The 21,335-nt window shown below is 45.1% G+C and overlaps 1 protein-coding gene across 3 annotated transcripts; it reads right to left on the bottom strand.

The window, feature by feature from the left end:
• Positions 1-8,140: 8,140 nt before the first annotated feature.
• Positions 8,141-21,303, bottom strand: LOC142026517 (uncharacterized). Of its 3 annotated transcripts, none has more exons than XM_075019629.1 (2): positions 19,612-21,303; positions 8,141-11,373 (listed from the first exon to the last, which is right to left on the bottom strand). In XM_075019629.1, exon 2 carries the CDS (start codon positions 11,015-11,017, stop codon positions 9,473-9,475), a length of 1,545 nt encoding a protein of 514 aa, XP_074875730.1. In that variant the 5' UTR covers positions 11,018-11,373; positions 19,612-21,303; the 3' UTR covers positions 8,141-9,472. The 3 variants fall into 3 exon arrangements, with proteins under 3 accessions (XP_074875730.1, XP_074875731.1, XP_074875729.1); XM_075019630.1 differs by lacking the exon at positions 19,612-21,303 and adding an exon at positions 17,702-19,100; XM_075019628.1 differs by lacking the exon at positions 19,612-21,303 and adding an exon at positions 12,188-12,909.
• Between the last annotated feature and the right edge of the window lie 32 nt (positions 21,304-21,335).

The following is a 21,335-nucleotide window of genomic DNA, read 5'->3' as shown; positions in this document are numbered from 1 at the left end:
CGGGGGCTGCGAGAGGCCGCGGGCAGCGCCCGGGCCCGGGCCCGGGCCGGCCCCGCCCGCCAGGTGGAAAACAAAAGGCAGAAGCTGTGAGAACGCAAGTCGACTTCCCCCAACGCCCCAGGCGACAAAGCCGGAGCGAACGGCGGAGTCAGGGAACGCGGATTAGACCTAAAATGGCTAACGAGTAAAATTAATTACAGCTCGCCCACAAAGAGGCGCCGAGGGGCACGCCGGCCGCCACAGGCGCGAAGCCGCCAAGATGGCCGCCCTGCCGGCCGCCTGTCGCGCATGCGCCAGGCACCGCTGGGCGGGCGGTGGCGGTGGCGGGGGCCGGCCGGAGCCGGGTTGCGAGGTGACTGAGGAGGAGAGGCCCGCGTGGAAACGGCCGCGGGTAGCGGCGCTGCTCCGGCCCGGGGCTGTGTGAGGGGGCAGCGGGCCGGGGGCCGGGCCGGGGCTGGCGGGGAGGGCGGTGGCGGCACCACCACCACCACCACCTCCTCAGAGGGAGCAGGCCTGTTGTAAAGCAAAGCACTACCCTTACGTAAAATAAAAGGGGAGCAAATAGGATAATAGGCTGCCTCACGTTCCCCGGGGAAATTACATGCTGGCTCTCTTGTGTGACAGAGGGAAAAGCATTGTTTTGCTTTTGGCCTCAGCTTTTTGTTTGGTTTTTAATAGTGTAAAATTGGGCACGTCTTGGTGTTTTGTCACCTAATCAAGAAAAACAGCTTGCATATGAAACACTAAAATAAAATAAAGGCCAGGGTATTTTTCTTTCTTTGCTTATGCTCTCAGTAACTTAAAGAGGAGATGGAATCTACATTTTGTTCTCATTATCACCAAAAACATTTCACCTTTCAGTCCGATACCCGCAATAGACGGTAAAGGTCAAGTTTCTTGATTAGGAAAAAGGTCTGTGTGACATTAGCAAAAAAATTTGGGAAGCCTGTGCTCAGCAGTGAGGGAGCGGAGAGTTGCAGGAGCACCAGTGACCCCTGGGTTGAAGACTCGTCCTGCACCTCTACCATGGTGAGGTTACTTTTTTTGTTGTTTTGACTGACTACCTCTGCGTTTTTGGTGTATTTTGTATATGTAGAACGTTCTGTATTCCTAAACTATTTACAACTTATGTATATACATCTCAAAGAGTGACATTTGTTACCTATTATGGTACTTTGTAAAACAGTGGAGATGTGCCAGGGCCAGTCAGCCTCTAGTTCAGGATATCCTATTGGTAGTACTTATGTTTATAACCATAAACACGTTAGCCCTAAGGGACAGCTCTCTTAAGATTGTGGTTTGTTTGGGTTTTTTTCTTCTAGGAAGAAACATTTTTGGGGTTTGGATGATTGGTTCTGTTGGAAGAAATTACAAATCATGTTTAGAGGAAAAAACTAAGCATTCTCAGGACACTCTGCTACTGGCTGGAAAGAGGTAAATAAATCTTTTCTCAAAAACCATTCTTTTTCAGTTTTCTGTTTGGGTTTCATTTTCAGACCCTCTACTGTTGTTTGCTTAGTCTGTGTTCTCCTCTTTGCATAGACACAAATGCCTGCAGGCGTGTCTTCTCCTGATTAGTCTGGCCAGTGGCTGATATTAAAATGTTTGAAATGACACTCTGCAAAAAGAAGATCTCTGCCTCCTAAAATTGTCATGGATGTGGGACAGTTTTCTCATGCTCCAGCTGTAGTGAGGAACTATACAAACCTCAACATAAGTCTTGTGGATTTCTTCACGTTTAAGCCTAGCTGTCCCTTCTCAACTGAAAGCACAGGTTAACTATAGTAGATGTTTACTGTAAGCAGGGTGCTATGAGGGGAGCTGAGACTCAGCACCCAGAATTTTGTATCCTCTGTTGCTAGGGAAGCTACAGGACTGAAAGCCATTTTTTTTTTATGTTCCAGTTGAGAAGAAGGTATCAAATTTTGTAATGGGCAGAAGGTACTTTGTGTGTTGGGAGAAGTAGTGTGTTTGGGGACTGGAATACTGTACAGAAAAAGTATTTTAGTTAGCTGTAGAGTGGTGACCAGGCAGGAAATTATAAAAGACCTGGCACCGCCTTTGCCTCTATTATTGAAAGAGCAGTATGTGCTCATGATTGCAGCTGGTCAGACTGCAGGTGCCTGCCTCATCCCTTAGTGATAAGCACTGGGGTAACTGTTCTCATCTGATTAATAGAGGCTTCCAGTCAACACAGTGGAGCAATAACATCACAAGTGTGGTAAGTACCTGACTAGGTTTATCTTCATCTGGCATAAATGAAGTCTGCTCTATGTGGGTTACTTTCGGCCTAAAATAGTAGCTATTACTTGGATGGGTAAACTTGCATGAAAGCACGCCTTAGAGTCATGGCATGAAAGAGTTTAGCCTTGCAGCCACAGAAAACGCAGAACACAATGGCAGTGGTGGCATCTTCTAAGCCTGAGCTGAAAGAGGCCTTTTGGGTCAGTGAGTCCAGCAACTCCATCATAATTACTGCCCTTTTCCTACTCAGATGAGAGTGGTTTTCAATTGGAGGTACTGCGTTTTGTTTTTTAGCATTGGGGGCAAGGACGGTGTTGTTATTCCTTTCCACTCTTTGAAGATGAGGAACTAAAGAGAAAGTCACGTGTTGGGGTGTCCAGATTGGGGAGGGAGCCAGAACGCAGTGTGGGGCTTGGTTACTGGTAATCAGCAAATCAAGTCTCTGTGTGCAGTGCTGGCCTCTTTGAATGTTAATAAAGTTCTGCTTCCTTCCTAAGCCACATCATTTACAGCTAACAAAGCAGTGAGGGGTTGCGGGAGAGAGAGCCTCGTGCAGGGGTATGGTGACATGTTGGGGGAGGAAACTTCCTGCAAATGGCCTTCTTTACTTCGGATGGCTCCCAGCTGTCACTGCTCTTCTCTCCTATGCTGTCTTCAGAGTATGCCTTCCTTCTGCTCTGCAGGGGGAGAATTAGAGAGGCAGAGATAAAATAGCCCGATACAGTCAGGATAAGTGTGTTCCTTTTTGAACTCAAATGTTTGAAAACAGTAGCAGGCTCCTTGGACTGCTTATTGAGATTCCTAGTGGGAATAAGAGCTCCAGGAAGGCTGCTCTGTATATAAGCATTGGTAAGACTTCTGTCACAGAGTTGTAGCTCAAAAAGTAGCTGATGGGGGGTAAATTTTTTTTTCTTGTGACATCTTTACAAGGTCTTTATCCTGGATTGCAAAGCATGCTGTCCTTTGTGATCATCTTGCCACGATTCCATTTTTAGCACAGTGTATGTGCTTTCGGGCAGCTGTTGGGTTTCAGAAGGTAGGGTGTGATTCTCTCTTTGGATTGAGATATGCATTTGGGTTCATCCTCTGCCTGGGGCCCAACTCTTGTACATCCAGAGTTAAGTCTAACTACCTGGCAATAGGCTCTCCAGCTCTTACTCCTTTTCATTCTGTCCTCTCCACCTGGCCACTTCAATGAGATTTACCACTGTTGACAACCTGAGTTCTAGTGCAGAAGACTTTAAAAAAACAGGTAGAGATTGAAGGTACCTTTTCATATGTTAATCTTGCAATGTATGTGATTTTTTTCTCTTGTAAGAGAATAATTGCTTCTGCTTGGTTAACAGTATTAACTACCTGTAATACAACATACTGCGTACTTAAAATATCCTGGGATGATTAACTTCTGTGCTTAAAACTGTCAAGAAGTTCTGAAGCTTGTGTGTTTGAGTGTAAACTTCTTAATGATAAAGTACTTCTTGCTTCTTCAGTTAGGTGTCATTTGTTCACTTAACTTTCACCAGAGGACAGAATTACTAAATTGAAATAATCCCGACATCACCACTGAGAGGACAAAATTTAAAACACTTAGGGTGGTTTTCCTTTTTTGTTGTTGTTGTTTTGTTTTGTGGAAGAGTAAACTAAAGGTTGGAAAGGCTAACCGATTTGCCGAAGAATAACAAAATGAAACTGTGGTGCTGTTGGTAACCTGGCCCCAGTAGTGGTCTGCTGCTCTGCCTAGTAATAACTCTAAAAGAAAGTACAGTTTGTCTGTGTCTGGCTCATCAAGCATCTGGCCAGTGTGGGAGTTTTCCTTTTGCTTGTGAAGCTACAGAACATTCTTTATATTTTCCTGTTTGAGCTTCATGAAGAAGACGTACAACTTGAAAGTAGATTGTCTATTTCTGAAGGACCTCTATATGAGGAGTAGCATATCTCTTTGAAGTTAAGCCAGCTGTGAAGTGCTCTTGATCATAGGCAGCTGATGACGCTGCAATTTTTGAGTAAAGTTTGATATTTAGAAGTCTAAATAGAGAGTATTGGTCTAGCTCCAGCTGAGTTTTTCATTAAAAATGAATAGGAGCCTTTCTAAAAGGTGATGTGCTTGGTGCAGAAGGGACTGGAATCTTCTATTTACCCATAGGACGTGCATAGTCTTGACAAAACGTCTGACCTTTCTTACCTTGACTTCTAATTTCTGTGATGTGTCTTGACGTTGCTGTGGCAGTACTCCCTTTTAATGATAAGAAGATAGTTTAATGATAGTAAGGTAGTTTAGTTTCCATGTCAGCTCAGTTCTAGGTTCCTTTGAAGAGGCTAGTATTTAGGACGTGGGTTCTTCCTTCTTGCCCTTCTGTTACCCATAAGAGAAATGGCTCTGCCTTGGAACCTTTCACAGTTTAGCAGTGTCCCATTTGCTATATGGTATTACAGGATTTTAGTTGTCACCTCTGCTCTCCTAGCAGCTGTCCTTTGTTCCTGTAAGACTGCATTTTTTGTTTTCTTCCATAGCTTTTGTTGCATGTAGCTGTTGTTACACAGGGGCTTAAGTTCAAAGCTAAGTGAGAACACTGGTTATCCTCCTTCCAGTTTAATGCAGTCTCAGGTCTGCCTATCTGTGGAAAGAAACTGATTTCCAATAGCCAGGTGGTGTGGCCACCATCATTGCCTCCTGCTGAGACTTGGTTACCTTTTTTTTAAAGTGTTTGCATGTCTCATTCATATATTCACATGATCATTGAGACCATAAACTCGCTTGGATTATTGTTCTTTATTTGTGCAGCCTCGGCACAGTGAGGACCTAATGTGATAGCTATTTAGATGCTGTCTCTGTAAAAGCTCAATAATATTCAGAAATGGACTGGGTTCACCATCTCACTTTATGTAGGTTGCTGAACAGTGTATAGTTGATAGTTAATGATTTAAAATTGGTTTGACCAAGTAATCTGAGGTTTGTTAGCTTTGATGTGAAAATTGCTTAATTTTGATCACTCTAAAAGGTGCTTTCCCCCCCCCACTAGCTCCATCTACTGTGCCTGAGGGTACATGTGGAATTTCAGATGTCTTCAGTGTGGGTTGTCATGAGTCCACATTAGCCAGAAATTTCCAGTTGACTCAATATTCCTCAGATCAGGGGGTAGCGCTCTAAAAATAGCAAAGGCAAAGAAAATGAGAGTTGGTCTCTGGATCATTTAAAAACAAATCAGTTAAATAATTCAGTATAGGTAGTTGTATCTTTTTTGATATCACTGTTTAAAACTTCAGTTTCATGTATACTTCCTTAATTTAAAGGAGTATAAAACTTAATTTTACAGCTGTTTAATTTGCTCAAGCAAGAGTAACAGTTTAGGTTTTGGTTTTTTTCACACTGTTTAGAAGGCAGCTTGCTCTCTTGTGCGGGTTAGAGTTTTTATTGCAATTTTTTTTTGAAGATAACAAATGGTATTTGATGCATTCATAGAGGCAAGGTCCATGAGTAGGTATTGGCCATGATACAGCCTTTGAGGGAGGAAGTTTCTTAATTCACCGATTTCCCTGGCAGAGCTTCCTAGTTCTCACCAAGGATTGCTGTTATACTTGTTTTTACGCTTTTCCCTTGAGTTTTGGCTACTGGCTTTTGTGTCCCCCAGCTCAAGAGAGTGAGAAAACAGCTCCCTGCTGCTGCCACAATGACGCAGTTGAGTTTCCTCCATTTGGGGAAATTACAGGAGTCAGCACATAGGAGTGTGAGGGTTGATCTTCACCCTGAGAAAACTGCATTCCTGCCCACGGTGTTTCCCCTGGCTTCTGCTGGCATCAGGATGACTGGGGGAAAGAGCCCTTGGTCTGGTATTAGGAGCTGTTCTGGCTTCTTACAAACCCTGTGGTGTGCTGGGTGATAGTGCTTAAGCCTTCCTTCTCCAGGTTCAGCTTGGCACCTAGATGGCATGGTGGTAGATATTGTGTAGAAGACCCAAGAGAATGAAACATAACACATTAGTCCTTTTTTTGAAAGCGTTTTTATGCAAAAATATGAAGTTTATCTTCTGTGTTGAAAACAGAGGACAAATTATAAAACTGACATATCTGATCAATTGGCTTTGAAAGGTACCATCTTCATTTGCAAATGGAGTATTTTATTTTATTATTATTTTTAACCCACTCCCTTGGAAACGTGTAGAAGCGGTAAAACAGCAGGAAGCCAAGTCACTAAAAGCATCCAGAGGAATTTCATTTTATTTTCATAAACTAATCTACCCACTCACATCTATCTGTGTAAACTAATTACTTTTTTAATTAGGTAGCCTTTTTGATTGCTTATGGAGAGCTGTGGTGAAATTTACCACTAATTATGCTGGGGCAGGAGGAGGCCTCTGGATTGTTAGGAAGGATGAGAAAATTTTACTTCCTTTTGTTGAAAAGGGAAGCAAGTAGTAATTTATACATAAATAATATGCTTATTTTTCCAATTTCAACCTATTCAGCTTCTGTTAACCTTACTAATTGAGGCTCTTTCTATGGGTCATTGGGTTTCCTTCCATCTAATGTAACATCTAGAGGAACTTCAGAACAATAAGGAAACAAAACTGCTGTAAAGTTGAAGTTTTCCTTCTTCCTGTTAAAGGTAATGTTCATGCGGAGTGGTTCTAGATTTTGGACTTTGGTTGAGTTCCAGTGACATTTGCCCTGAAGTGCTAGACCACAGGACATGCTAGCAAGTAATCTGCAAAGTTCAAGTGCTGTTTTTTTTCTGCTGTGGTTGAATATGTATTTAGAAAACTGGGAGAAGGTGGCACCTTCACATCTCTTGTGCCATCTCTGAAGCCCTAAGCCCATCATATGGATTTATTGTGCGGCCTCTGTTACACAGAATAACAGAGTATAGCCAAGACTGCACATGGAAGAGAACCCACTAAGTGGTTCTTTGTGTTTTCTGTTTGTGGTGTCCTTATAAAGAGTGGGTGCTCTGAGAGATCAGGTGGGAGGAGGGCTGTTAAGATCCTTAGGCCATAAGAAGCATGTGTTCTTCTCCTTTCCCTCAAGCTTGTAGTCCTGCTCTGAGTCTGTACTAAGGGGGAGACTTTCAGCTGAATTTACTGCTTCCCTCCCAGTTGCTTCCAGCAGGCCCCACAGTTCACTTATGGTGCCTTGCAAGCTCCATTCTTCACTTTTCAGCTTCAGTCCGAACTTGTGGCCTTTTATGTTTGCCTGAACGAGTTGCTTGTGCACAAAATAATCACCACTGACAAGTGGGAATTTAAGGTATTTTTGGCATTGCATTAGTGGTGAGTGTTCAGAAATGTAAATAAAAAGTGGGAAGCCAGACAAAATTACTTAATCCAGCTCATAATCTAGTCCTTTCGTTCAGGAGGACCATTTTCAGCTTCTTTGAATCTACTGTGTTGTAACGTGCAGTGCAAGGTCTGAAAGGTTTGGTATGTATCACTGAAATCCTTTCCTTTGAGGGGGCTCTGGGGATCACCTCTTCACTGTATTTGGAGTAGTTCACTTCAGCATGAATCTTGCCTTTTGCATTTCTGTGTGAGTGGGTGAGCGTAAGGGGATGAATGGTGCTGAGGGAAGGATGCTTGCTCCATCCACCTCTAGATGCTTTTCCCTAATGTGTAAGTATGAGGCAGGATCAGCTCTCCCTGTGTCTTGTGTGACTGAGCTGCCTGGTCAAGAGAAGACCTCTAGGAATGCATCTCTGACAGCCTCCGTAGGCAGCCTATTCCAGAGCTTCATTTGTCTCAGTCATTTTCTGAGGAGGGAGTGTCGTGGTTTTAGCCCAGCCGGTAACAAAGAACCACGCGGCCGCTCGCTCACTCCTCCCGCCCCCCTCCGGTGGGATGGGGGGAAGACGGAGGAGAGAAAAGAAAAAAAACCGGGAACCTCGAGGGTTGAGATAAAGGCAGTTTACTGGGACAACACAAAGGAATTACAACAACAACAACGGTACTAATGAACGAGTATACAAAAAGAGTGATGCACAGTGCAACTGCTCACCACCCGGGACTCGACGTTCTGCCACTTCCCCCACTGAAAGAAGGATCCACCCCCCAGCCCTCTCCCTATATATATACTGAGCATGATGGCACATGGTATGGAATAGCTCCTTGGCTAGTTCAGGTCAGCTGCCCCGGCTATGCCCCCCACCTCCCAGGTTCCTGTAAAAATTAACTCTATCCCAGCTGAACCCAGGACATTATCCACCCCTTATTCTATACCATCTACATCATGTCCAGATCTTACATTTTCCAATCAACCACTACCACTTTCCTTGTCTTATATATATATTTAAGTATATGAACTTGTTCTTCTCCCCCCTGCACACACACACACACACACACACACAAATGGTATTCCTTTAGCCTATGGGCTATTCCTCTAATGTGTCCATCGATTTATTTAGTCCATGACTTTGGGACTCCATCTGTTGTAACAGTTCTTCAGGATAAGAGAGATGGCGTGAGATGTTGGGTTGTTGCATGCTGCCTCTGGAACTTGGGGCTAGTACATTTGGTGCAACTCACGCCCTTGGTCTGCAGGTCGAAGATGTTGATCTTGAGGAAATTGCTGGGTGCCAGTTCAAGTTCTATTGCTGTTGTACTTGGCTCAGTTTCAAAGTCCATGTTGCAGTCATTTGGGTAATTCTTACAGTAATACCCTTGATATGGCATATAGACATTATAGTTACAATGACATGCATTGGCAGGTTATTTAGCAGTTAAATATTATACAGCTCAATTCACTGGCTATTCTCTCCCAAAATCAAATCTCCCTGAGGTACATATCGAACTTCTCCATCCTTCTGCATCACTCACCAGGTGTGCCCAGGTCCCTGAGCAAAAACAACTCCTTGAATGGGTTTGCCTCTGCTTGAGGGAGGACTAACCCAGACTGTCTTTCCTAACATATTCCTCATGCGCACTATAGGGACTTTATCCCCTTCTATAGTATGTGGAAGTCTTGGTTGGGCGGGGCCAGCCCGATTGGCGGATCTTCTAGTATTAACTAACCAGGTGGCTTTTGTTAAATGTGTATCTCAATGTTTGAAAGTTCCACCCTCCATCGCTTTCAATGTAGTTTTCAGCAGTCCATTGTATCATTCAATTTTTCCGGAGGCCGGTGCGTGATCAGGGATGTGATATACCCACTCAATGCCATGTTCTTTGGCCCAGGTGTCTACAAGGTTGTTTCGGAAATGAGTCTTGTTGTCCGACTCGATTCTTTCTGGGGTGTCGTGTTGTCATAAAATTTTCTCTTCAAGGCCCAGGATAGTGTTCTGGACAGTGGCATGGGACACAGGGTATGTTTCCAGCCATCCAGTGGTTGCTTCCACCATTGTAAGCACATGGCACTTGCCTTGGCGTGTTCGTGGGAGTGTGATATAGTCAATCTGCCAGGCCTCCCACTGTTTATATTTCAGCCATCGCCCCCCATGCGACAGGGGTTTTTGTCGCTTGGCTTGCTTAATTGCAGCACGTGTTTCACATTCGTGGATGACCTGTGCAGTAGTGTCCATGGTCAAGTCCACCCCTCGATCTCGAGCCCATCTATATGTTGCATCTCTCCCCTGATGGCCTGAGGTATCATGGGCCCACTGAGCCATAAATAGCTCACCCCTACGTTGCCAGTCCAGGTCCACCTGAGACACTTCAATCTTGGCGGCCTGATCTGCCTGCTGATTGTTTTGATGTTCTTCAGTGGCGCGACTCTTGGGTACATGAGCATCTACGTGACGTACTTTTACCACTAGCTTCTCTATCCGAACAGCGATATCTTGCCACAGTGCGGCAGCCCAAATGGGTTTACCTCTGCGTTGCCAGTTGCCCTTCTTCCATTGCTGTAGCCACCCCCATAAGGCATTTGCCACCATCCATGAGTCAGTATAGAGATAGAGCACTGGCCACTTTTCTCTTTCAGCAATGTCTAAAGCTAGCTGGATGGCTTTCATCTCTGCAAACTGACTCGATTCACCTTCTCCTTCAGCAGTTTCTGCGACTAGTCGTGTAGGACTCCATACAGCAGCCTTCCACCTCCGATGTTTTCCCACGATGCGACAGGACCCATCAGTGAACAGGGCATATTGCCTCTCATTTTCTGGCAGTTTATTATACAGCGGGGCCTCTTCAGCCCGTGTCACCTCCTCCTCTGGCAACATTCCAAGATCTTTGTCTTCTGGCCAGTCTGTGATCACTTCTAAAATTCCTGGGCGACTGGAGTTTCCTATGCAAGCCCGTTGTGTGATCAGTGCAATCCACTTACTCCACGTGGCATCAGTCGCGTGATGTGTAGAGGAAACTTTCCCTTTGAATATCCAGCCCAGCACTGGCAGTCGGGGTGTTAAGAAGAGCTGTGTTTCAGTACCAACCACTTCTGAAGCGGCTCGAACTCCTTCATATGCTGCCAATATCTCTTTTTCAGTTGGAGTATAGCGAGCTTCGGATCCTCGATATCCCCGACTCCAAAACCCCAGGGGTCGGCCTCGGGTCTCTCCAGGTGTTTTCTGCCAAAGGCTCCAGGTAGGGCCATTCTCCCCAGCTGCAGTGTAGAGCACATTTTTAACATCTTGTCCTGTCCGGACTGGCCCAAGAGCTACTGCATGAACAATCTCCCGCTTAATTTGCTCAAAAGCTTGTCGTTGTTCAGGCCCCCATTTAAAATCGTTCTTCTTCCGGGTAACTTGGTAGAGAGGACTTACAATTTGACTGTAATTTGGAATATGCATTCTCCAAAAACCCACAACACCTAAGAAAGCCTGTGTTTCCTTTTTATTGGTCGGTGAGGACATAGCTGCTGTCTTGTTGATCACGTCCGCAGGGATCTGACGACGCCCATCTTGCCATTTTACTCCTAAGAACTGGATCTCCTGTGCAGGTCCCTTGACCTTACTTTCTTTTATGGCAAAACCAGCCTTCAAAAGGATTTGGATTATTTTCTTCCCTTTCTCAAAAACTTCTTCTACTGTGTTGCCCCATACAATGATGTCATCAATATATTGCAGGTGCTCTGGAGCTTCATCTTTTTCTAGTGCAGTCTGGATCAGTCCATGGCAAATAGTGGGGCTGTGTTTTCACCCCTGGGGCAGTCGATTCCAGGTGTACTGGACGCCCCTCCAAGTGAAAGCAAACTGTGGCCTGCACTCCGCTGCCAAAGGAATGGAGAAGAATGCATTAGCAATGTCAATTGTGGCATAGCACTTAGCTGCCTTTGATTCCAGTTCATATTGAAGCTCTAACATATCTGGCACAGCAGCGCTCAGCGGTGGCGTGACTTCATTCAGCCCACGATAATCTACTGTTAGTCTCCATTCCCCATTAGATTTCTTCACGGGCCATATGGGACTATTAAAGGGTGAGCGAGTCTTGCTGATCACTCCTTGGGTCTCTAGTTGGCCAATCAGCTTATGGATGGGGATCAGGGAGTCTCGGTTGGTGCGATATTGCCACCGGTGCACCGTCGTGGTGGCAATTGGCACCTGTTGCTCTTCAACCTTCAGCAACCCCACAACCGAAGGGTCTTGGGAGAGACCAGGTAGGGTAGACAGCTGCTCAATCTCCTCCGTCTCCAATGCAGCTATACCAAAGACCCAACAGTACCCTTTTGGGTCCTTGAAATACCCCCTTCTGAGATAATCTATACCAAGGATGCACGGGGCCTCTGGGCCAGTTGCAATGGGGTGTTTATGCCACTCATTCCCGGTTAGACTCATTTCAGCTTCCAATACGGTTAGCTCTTGGGATCCCCCTGTCACACCAGAGATACAGATGGGTTCTGCCCTTTTATAACTTGATGGCATTAGGGTACATTGTGCACCAGTGTCTACTAGAGCTTTATATTCCTGTGGATCTGATGTGCCAGGCCATCGAATCCACACTGTCCAGTAGACTCGGTTGTCCCTCTCCTCCACCTGGCTGGAGGCAGGGCCCCTCTAATCCCGGTTAGAATATCTGTTACTCACTTTTTGCACACGTGAATCAGAAGTCCCTTCAAGAGGATCAGAAATGAGATTGGCCCATCTACTGCGTCTGGGGGACTGCTCACGGGAAACTGGAGCAGCAGTTTTCCAAGAAGAATCCTCTTTTCTGGTTGCTTTGTCTCACAAATCCTGTACCTGTGCATCCGAAACTGAGGTAGGTTTTTCATCCCACTTCCTCATGTCCTCTCCATGGTCACGCAGGTAAAACCACAGGTTAGCCCGTCGTGTGTACTTTCTCTCTCCTCTCTCTTGGGCAGAGGAACGCTTACTCCCAATAACTGCGATGCGGGCCTGTACAGGTGAGGAGGAGGACATATCCACTTTGAATTGCTGGAACTCTCGGGACAATTCCTCTACAGCTGAGACACAGGCCCATAGGGAGGAAGAGAGACTTCCTTCGTATTGCCGGAGTTGGACAGCTAATTCATCCACCGTTTGTCCATAGCCTTCTTTCCAGGACATTACTGCCAATGAGTTGGCATAGGTTGGTGGTGCACTTCGTAGAAACTTCCGCCACATCGGTTGTGTGCGTTGGACTTCATCTGGATCTGTGGGTGACTGCCCATTTTCTGGATCATTATAAATCACCTCCAGCATGGCTAATTCCCGCAGGTACTGGATACCTCTCTCCATGTGTCCTGGGTTCAGCTGGGATAGAGTTAATTTTTACAGGAACCTGGGAGGTGAGGGGCATAGCAGGGGCAGCTGACCTGAACTAGCCAAGGAGCTATTCCATACCATGTGACATCATGCTCAGTATATATAGGGAGCGGGCCAGGGTGTGGATCCAGCTTTCGGTGGGGGAAGTGGTGGAGTGTTGGGTCCCGGGTGGTGAGCAGTTGCACTGTGCATCACTCTTTTTGTATACTCGTTCATTAGTACCGTTGTTGTTGTTGTAATTCCTTTGTGTTGTCCCAGTAAACTGCCTTTATCTCAACCCTCGAGGTTCCCGGTTTTTTTTCTTTTCTCTCCTCCGTCTTCCCCCCATCCCACCGGAGGGGGGCGGGAGGAGTGAGCGAGCGGCCGTGTGGTTCTTTGTTACCAGCTGGGCTAAAACCACGACAGTCCTTTTTGGCGCCCAACGTGGGGCCCGAAGGGTTGAGATAACGACAGATCTGGCCAGAGCGTGTTTGAAACAAATTTGTCATACACATTTCTTATACTAGATAAATAGATGTTAGTCACAATGTTCATTAATTTGTTTACATGGTGGCGTTTTGTAAGTTCTTATATGCTCTATGTATTGCCTGTAGTTGCGTATCTCATCTCTGGGAGAGTAATTGGGATTATCATTTTGCTGTACTGGGCAATGTTGACTTGTGAAATGATTACATCACTGGTCATGAGGTTAAGCTGGTATCTGTATGAGGCAGTGATATCATTTCCATACCTTGGGCACCTTCTGTCAGATTTTATTGGTAATTACGCCCAATCCATGGGGAAGTTGGGGGGGGATACTTCCCCCCGTCCATTCCCCTCCCTTTTCTCCTTCCGACTAATTACAACAGTTTTCGAGAATTTTGAATATCCTTGGGATGCGCAAGCCAGTGTGCTGTTAGTGCTATGCCTCCTGACTATGTTCCAGGTCTTGTTTAGGGCTACAAAAAGGCTCTTTAAGAGTACCACCCAGAGATCTGTCCCAAAGCTTGATATGCATGGGTGGCACAGCATGTGGGAGAATGTGGGAAGGTATCCAGAGAACTTCTGACCTCCAGTGACTTGGAAGTTCACTCCCGAACAACTACAGAACCCTGATGAAGTGATAGAATTTTTGAAAGAAAAATGCTGTGGCTATCCCAGAGACACACAACTCACTACACTGTGCTGGGCCCTGGCCGGTATCTACCAAACACTGCTTGATATTAGGCAGCATCCTCAGGGGGAAAAGGGGGAAAAGATGGAGAATATGACAACATGCACCGTGGCTACCCCAACCCCGACAACATGCACCGTGGCTACCCCAACCCCGACAACATGCACCGTGGCTGCCCCTACCACGACAACAGGTACCGTGGCTACCCCTATCGTGGTGACAGATACTGCGGCTAAACCAGAAAACCAACCTGTGCCAGTATCAGTCGCCCCTGTACAGAAAAAGAAACACACAAAGAAATCAGTTCGCTTAGTGAGAGATGAAAGTGAACCAGGGTCATCGCGAGAACAGGAGGAAGAGGTAGAACCTGAAATAATTACCCGATCTCTATCCACGAGTGAGTTGCGTGACATGCGAAAAGATTTTAGCCGCCACCCAGGTGAGCACATTGTTACCTGGCTGCTCCGGTGCTGGGATAGTGGGGCTAGTAGTGTGGAATTAGAGGGTAAGGAAGCCAAGCAGTTGGGATCTCTGTCTAGGGAAGGGGGCATCGACAAGGCGATTGGAAGAAAAACACAAGTTCTCAGCCTCTGGAGGCGACTTCTGTTAGGTGTAAAGGAAAGATACCCCTTCAGGGATGAAGTTACATGTCACCAAAGCAAGTGGACCTCCATGGTGTCGTGGTTTTAGCCCAGCCGGTAACAAAGAACCACGCGGCCGCTCGCTCACTCCTCCCGCCCCCCTCCGGTGGGATGGGGGGAAGACGGAGGAGAGAAAAGAAAAAAAACCGGGAACCTCGAGGGTTGAGATAAAGGCAGTTTACTGGGACAACACAAAGGAATTACAACAACAACAACGGTACTAATGAACGAGTATACAAAAAGAGTGATGCACAGTGCAACTGCTCACCACCCGGGACCCGACGCTCCGCCACTTCCCCCACCGAAAGCCGGATCCACACCCCGGCCCGCTCCCTATATATATATACTGAGCATGACGTCACATGGTATGGAATAGCTCCTTGGCTAGTTCAGGTCAGCTGCCCCGGCTATGCCCCTCACCTCCCAGGTTCCTGTAAAAATTAACTCTATCCCAGCTGAACCCAGGACAGGGAGGAACCCTTCCAACTTTTTTTTTTCCTCGCTGTAACTGAAGCTCATTGCGTCTTACTCCTTCTGCCAAGCAAAAGTTTATTCCTTTCCTCTGAAGACTTGTATATGCTTGAAGGCTATTACCATTACTACCTCAGTATTCTCCAGGCTAAAATGTCTGCATTTGTTCTTTCTTAGAAACTGGTTTTCAGTCTTTTTGGTAGTTTTCACTGTTTGCCTCTGAATCTTTTGTATTTGTTCATTCCTTTAGTTGTAGCTTCTAGCTGTGATAAGGCTTCTAGATGAAGCCTTACTAATACGAAAGAGAGTGTAAGGGCTGTTGCCCATGTCTTATAAGCTAGGCTAATGTTTTGTATAGAATTCAGTAAAACCCTTACATCTCTTTCAGAAATGCTGTTTAGCTTTTACCTTTTCCTGTGCTTGTGCAGCAGATAATTTCTGCTGCCATGTAAAATTTTGCATTTTTCCTTATTTAAATGTGTTCTTACTGAAATGCAGTTTTCTAAACTTTTTCCAGTTTGTCAGAAACCCTTTGATTTCTAATCTAGTCCTTCAAGATTTTGAACAGCCATGTATCACCCACATATTCAATACACATGCTTTCTCTTTCATCTCTTTTGCCATACAGGTCAGTTGAACAGAATGGCAACTTTTGGGGTGGTCAGACCATTCAATTTTAGTTGTAAATTCTTGGCAACTACCCAGCTTAGGAAGCTGTGGAGCCACTTATCCTACTACTGTGGTAATTCTGAGAACCCCGGTCTATTAGGAATGAGTGGCAGGTATTGCCCCATTAGTTAGTAGCATTAATAGTAGTTGGGAGCATTTTCCTCGATCGAAACCCTTCTGCTTGCTTGAGTTAGACCAAAGACTTTTAATTCTTTTTTTTTTCCCAGTTTTTTTTTTTTCTCTACCCCCCTCCCCCCACCCCCACTCTAAGACAGTGTTTTGAACTGTGGCTGCTGGGTATTTGGTGGGAGAGGTCTCAGCCTTGGTTTTTAAAGCCACTTCAGTCAGTGTTAGAGGAGTGTAGGAGATTGACTGCAGCTCAGAGTTGAAGGGTTTCACCAGAGGTGTAGTAGCTGGGTTGCCAAAACAGTATGCTATTCTAAGGAAATAGAGCAGCTCTATGTGGTTTTGGGTTTGGTTTTTTGTTTTGTTTTGGTTTGGTTTTTTTTAACTGGCATATCCAGATTGAAGCCTCTGCTTTAGGTTAAGCAGAAAGGATTTGAAAACAGGTCTTCTAGATGGCAGATAAAGCGTTTTTTTCCCCTGCTCCTAATCTTTACATTTTCTGCTGGCTAGAAACTTCTTGCTTAGTTTGCCTTTTGTGAATGCCATTCTGAAAGCTCAAACTTTTCCCTTGCCTGAAAGTCAAAATAAGACAGAGTGTGTTGTAAGTGTTTGTAGCACAGGCTACATTATATTCTGCAGATCCACAAGCATTAGACATGTATGAAATGCTTGCCCTTGGATTCAGTGGTACTGCGCTAATTGGCTCTGCACTCTGCAGTCAGTCCCCTTTTCCTACTTAAAGGTATTAAGCAGGGCTTCTAAGAGGGATGTGCTGTACCACCTTTATTTTTTGTTGATTTAACCCCAAATATCTGCAGTTAGCTCTTCCCTTCTCTTAAAGGATGCTGGAGCCTGAAGATGCACCTTGTCCTTTTTCATGCTATTTATGTGCCTATAGGATAAGCTTATTCTGTTGGATGTTAACTCACTTCTTGGACCTGATACATGCTCTGTAACTTCTGAAACTGTATTTCAGTGGATAAATCTTTTAACCTATGCTGTGTGACCTTAGTGAAATTCAGCTAATTCAACTCAATGAGCAATATTTTGATTGGAAAAACAATGTTATTCAGTCTCTTCCCTTTTATGCTAGTAAGCTATGGCCAGAAATGACCTGTACAAAGTGATCCTCCTTGTGCAAATGCTTTTGGACTAGATTATGCTTTCCTCTGCTCCCCACACTTCTCAAGTAATTCAAAATTTTTTTTCTTCAGTATAAAATTTCAATTGTTTTATTTGTGTTGTTGGTTGGTCTCTAGTATAGTGTGGCCCATTATAAGAACAGATATCCATGTTTCAAGGAAGTGTTACCTGTTTGGCTAATAAATAAAAGGGTAAAAGGATGCAGTGGCAGCTGTTTCCTCTGCTTGTGTTTTCGAAGAAATAACCAACATAAACATTGGACTCTAAGGAGAGGTTCAGGGTTGCAAATCCCAGACAGAGAGAGATGCAGCTTAGTTATTGCAATTAGAGCCAGAAGAATAGGGGTGAGGAACGGATTTGTGGCTTAATGGTGTTTCCTATGGTTCATGCTGAAGTGTCGATATTTCTTGGATCCTCCTCTTAAGTATTCAACTACAACCTGTGGTTTTCAAAAGAAAATTAAGTTCTCTTCCTGGATCTTGCTCCCAGAACATAAATACTGTAAAACAACAACCCAAAAGATAGTCCTAATAACTTGCTTTTCATGCAGACTACTTTGATGTGTTATATTAGAGGCCTGTCAGAAATGTTGTTTTAGAATCATGGTTACTTTTGTGAATATAAGAAACTTACCTTCAAAGAATCCTTGGGAAATTATCACTGGGTAAGAAAACGCTTTGTATTAATTAAAACATTTTTAGTAATGTAACAAAAGCAATTGGCCTGTTGTCAAGGTTTGAGCCCAGGTGGCAACAAAGCACCATGAAGTTGCTCGCTCACTCCTCTCCTCCCAGCCCTGGTGGAGCAATGATGATGATAAAATATAAAAAAAATGCTCGTGGGTCAAGACAAGGACAGGGAGGGATCACTCACCAATTATGGTCATGGGCAAAAAAACAGACTCAACTTGGGGGAAAAAAAAATGTAATTTGCTACCAATCAAATCAAAACAAGGATACTGAGAAGTAAACCCAAATCTTAAAACATCTTCCCCCCTGCTCTCTTTCCTTCTCAGCTCAACTCCACTCCTGATTTTCTCTACTTCCTCCCTCCAGCAGCCCAGGGGGACGGGGAACAGGGGTTGTGGTCAGTTCATCACACGTTGTCTCTGCTGCTCCTTCCTCCTCAGGGGGAGGACTCCTCACTCTTCCCCTCCCATGGGAGACAGTCCTCAACGAACTTCTCCAACATGAGTCCTTCCCATGGGCTGCAGTTCTTCATGAACTGCTCCAGCGTGGGTACATTCCACGGGCTGCAGTTCTTCATGAACTGCTCCAGCGTGGGTACATTCCACGGGCTGCAGTCCTTCAGGCACAGACCGCTCCAGCGTGGGCTTTCCCACAGAGTCATGGCCATCTTGGGGGGTGTCCCCCTGCTCTGTCGTGGGCTCCTCCCCAGGCTGCAGGTGGGCATCTGCTCCCCCGCTCCCCTTCATGGTCTGGGGGGGGGGACAGCCTGATGTCTCACCACGGGCTGCAGGGGCATCCCCTCCTCCCCCACTCCTCCTCCCCTCCTTCCTCACGGACCTCGCTGTCTGCAGAGGGGTTTCTCTCACATTCCATCCTCCTCCCCCACTGCAGGTTCCCCTTCTTAAATCTGTTCTCCCAGAGGCGCTGCCACCTTCACTGATGGCCTTGGCCTTGGCCAGAGGTGGGTTCAACTTGGTGCCAAGGAAGCTTCTAGCAGCTTCTCACAGGAGCCACCCCTGCAGCCCCTCCCCTGCTACTGAAACCCTGCCACACAAACCCAAAACACCTGTAAATTAGCCAGTTACAAGAAATTACATGAGTGTTATGGAAGTTTTTCAAGTGCAGGAAGTGTGGCAGTACACCCCCCCCCCCCCAACAGGAAAGGAAACTTCTCCAGGCAGGGAGGAGAGGGAGAAAAACCTAAACCCTAGAGGCCACAGGTTGAAAACTGAACTGACCAATTGAGATGTGCTAGGTACACTGAAGTGACCTTTTGGCCAATGGGGATTAAAATGACCACAGATCAGATTTGACAAGCATATAAACGGGGTCCTGCCGGAGGACATTTTGGAATCGGTCCTCCTTGGGGCAGCAGGTCTGGAGTCGGGGACTCTCCCCTTGGGTCAGGCTGCTACCCTAGGTAACTCCTTGAGGTTGAGAGCCCTCATCTTTTAGGTGAGTGATATGCGCATTTTGAGTCATCATTTTAAATCTTAAGAATTCTTAAGTCGGCTGTGTAGTACTAATTTCCCTTACATCATTGAGCCTGTGGTTTACAAATGTTATCAGAATTCTAACTAACTTTTTACTGAAGAATAAATGTGAGCTTTAACATCCGTTGGATTTGCTTGTGCATGCCTCCATAACTTTGATTATACAGTATAACTGAGGACTTAAGAAATATTAGCTTCCAGGTGAAGGTACCAGGTTTGTTCTGTAGTTGTCTTTCAGATGCAGCACGTCTTCTGATTCAAAGGGCAAGAGTCTTAACTGTGCAAGGGTAAACTTAAAAGCGGGTGGTAGCTAGCAAACGTGATCAGAGCAATGGGCACAGAACTTATAACAGTAACTTACTTCCAAATTGTTATCTTCAGTCTACCTTTTTCTTCTCAAAGCACTTCTGTTTCTTCAGTCAGGGTGTAACATGGACTCCTGTTCTGCTGCAACCTCTCAGTAAAACAAATGCTTTGTTCAACTGCATAATAACTGAGAAACGTCTTAAACGTATTTTGCCAGCAAGAGAGGTGTAATTGAAAGGATAGTACCTCCGTCCAGGGTGTGAAAAATGCATTTCTGGCAAGAGTGGAGCATGAAAACTGAGTGATAAATTAACACATATCATCATTTGAAAACGTAAATACAGCTTGTCTATCTTAGGTAGACTTTGAAAGGCATCAGTAGAGCTAGTGACAAGGTTCAAAGAGGACAGAGGTGAAAAATGTTGCCCACAGGATTTTTCTTTTTTGGGATGGTCTCTTGTATCTGCTGATGCAGACTATATATCTCCAAAAAGAGTACATAACTTTAAAATTAGAAATAACATGGTAGCATTTGATGTGCTACTGCCTTTTGAGTTTGGGATCTGAGAGGGTAGTAACAATACTACTGCTTATGCTTAATTTTCCGCATTTACTTCTGCATCTGGCCACTCAGAGCACTGCTGGAAAAATACAGTCTACCATAATATAACAGTGGATCAACTGTTCCGCTAGCATGAGTAATGCATTATCTGCATAGCTTTGCCAATCCACCCTTCAGGGGCCAGCCCTATGTTATTGCTGCCTTGTCACAATTTTTTGGTATAGGTTTTACAGGTATGCTGCTGTCCTCTCAGAAGTTAGACACTTCCAGAGGCATCTGGAGACAAGAAGAGAGGAAGTACTCTCAGGTGTGAACATACCTTGATTTTCATCAGTAAGGCTGGCTATTTTCCATACAACAGAACATGCTCAGTCTTTTGGAGAACTTAGAGGGAAAAAGAAATGGATAGGGGAGAGTATCATCTTGGTTCATGATGCAGTTGGAGGGAGCTAGAAAACAGCTTGCACAGAGAAGTATTAAGCAAACATGAGAAACTACACTACCCTAGAAACTATTGCACCAAGAAACTTTTCCCTGGAGTCTGGTTTATATGGTAGCTACTCAGCCCCATGTGCCTTTAACTCTAAATGCTAACTTAAACCATATCACAGTGCTACTTTCCTTTAGCCACTATAGGTCATGCCTCTGTTTAGCTTTCATGCTGACCTGCATTTCTTGTAGTACTGAGCAACTGCACATAATTTTTCTGTGGGTTTATTTTCTAGAAGTGTGTATTTTTTCTTTTGAAGAGTAATTTTTATTTTAAATTCTGCTTTACCCAGCAGACTTGACACCTCCCCACACCTCCTTTCCAGCTCAGCATTTATTTACCACACTCTGCTCAATGGCCACAAGCACAGCGTTACTGTTACGCTGACTGCAGCCAGTCAGTTAAGACGTGCAATCTGCTTTGTCTGCTCCAGCTATCTTTCCTGGTGAAGGTCCATAGAAGAAGCTGGCTGAAATGGGTATTTAAAGACAGATGTTCTCCTCAATAGCAGTTCCTTTGTGCTGTGAACCAGGCAGTGTCTGTTTGGCAGTCATATGCCTAGGACACAAGCCTGGTAAGAAGGTGTGCATGTACTCTTATGAAACCATAGTAATGTCACAAAAGGTTTCACCTCTCAGCACTGTCTAGTGCTGGTCTGGGGTCATTTCAAAAGTAAGTCATTCTGCACTCAATCAGAAATCTTGTGTTGATAATCTGTCAGAGCAGT

Source organism: Buteo buteo, chromosome Z (assembly GCF_964188355.1).
Source record: "Buteo buteo chromosome Z, bButBut1.hap1.1, whole genome shotgun sequence".
Taxonomy (NCBI): domain Eukaryota; kingdom Metazoa; phylum Chordata; class Aves; order Accipitriformes; family Accipitridae; genus Buteo; species Buteo buteo.
This window is presented reverse-complemented; position numbering and strand designations above follow the sequence as displayed.

Coding starts and splice junctions, on each gene's coding strand:
- LOC142026517 (XM_075019629.1), bottom strand. CDS start 11,017: ATGTCCTCACCGACCAATAAAAAGGAAACACAGGCTTTCTTAGGTGTT.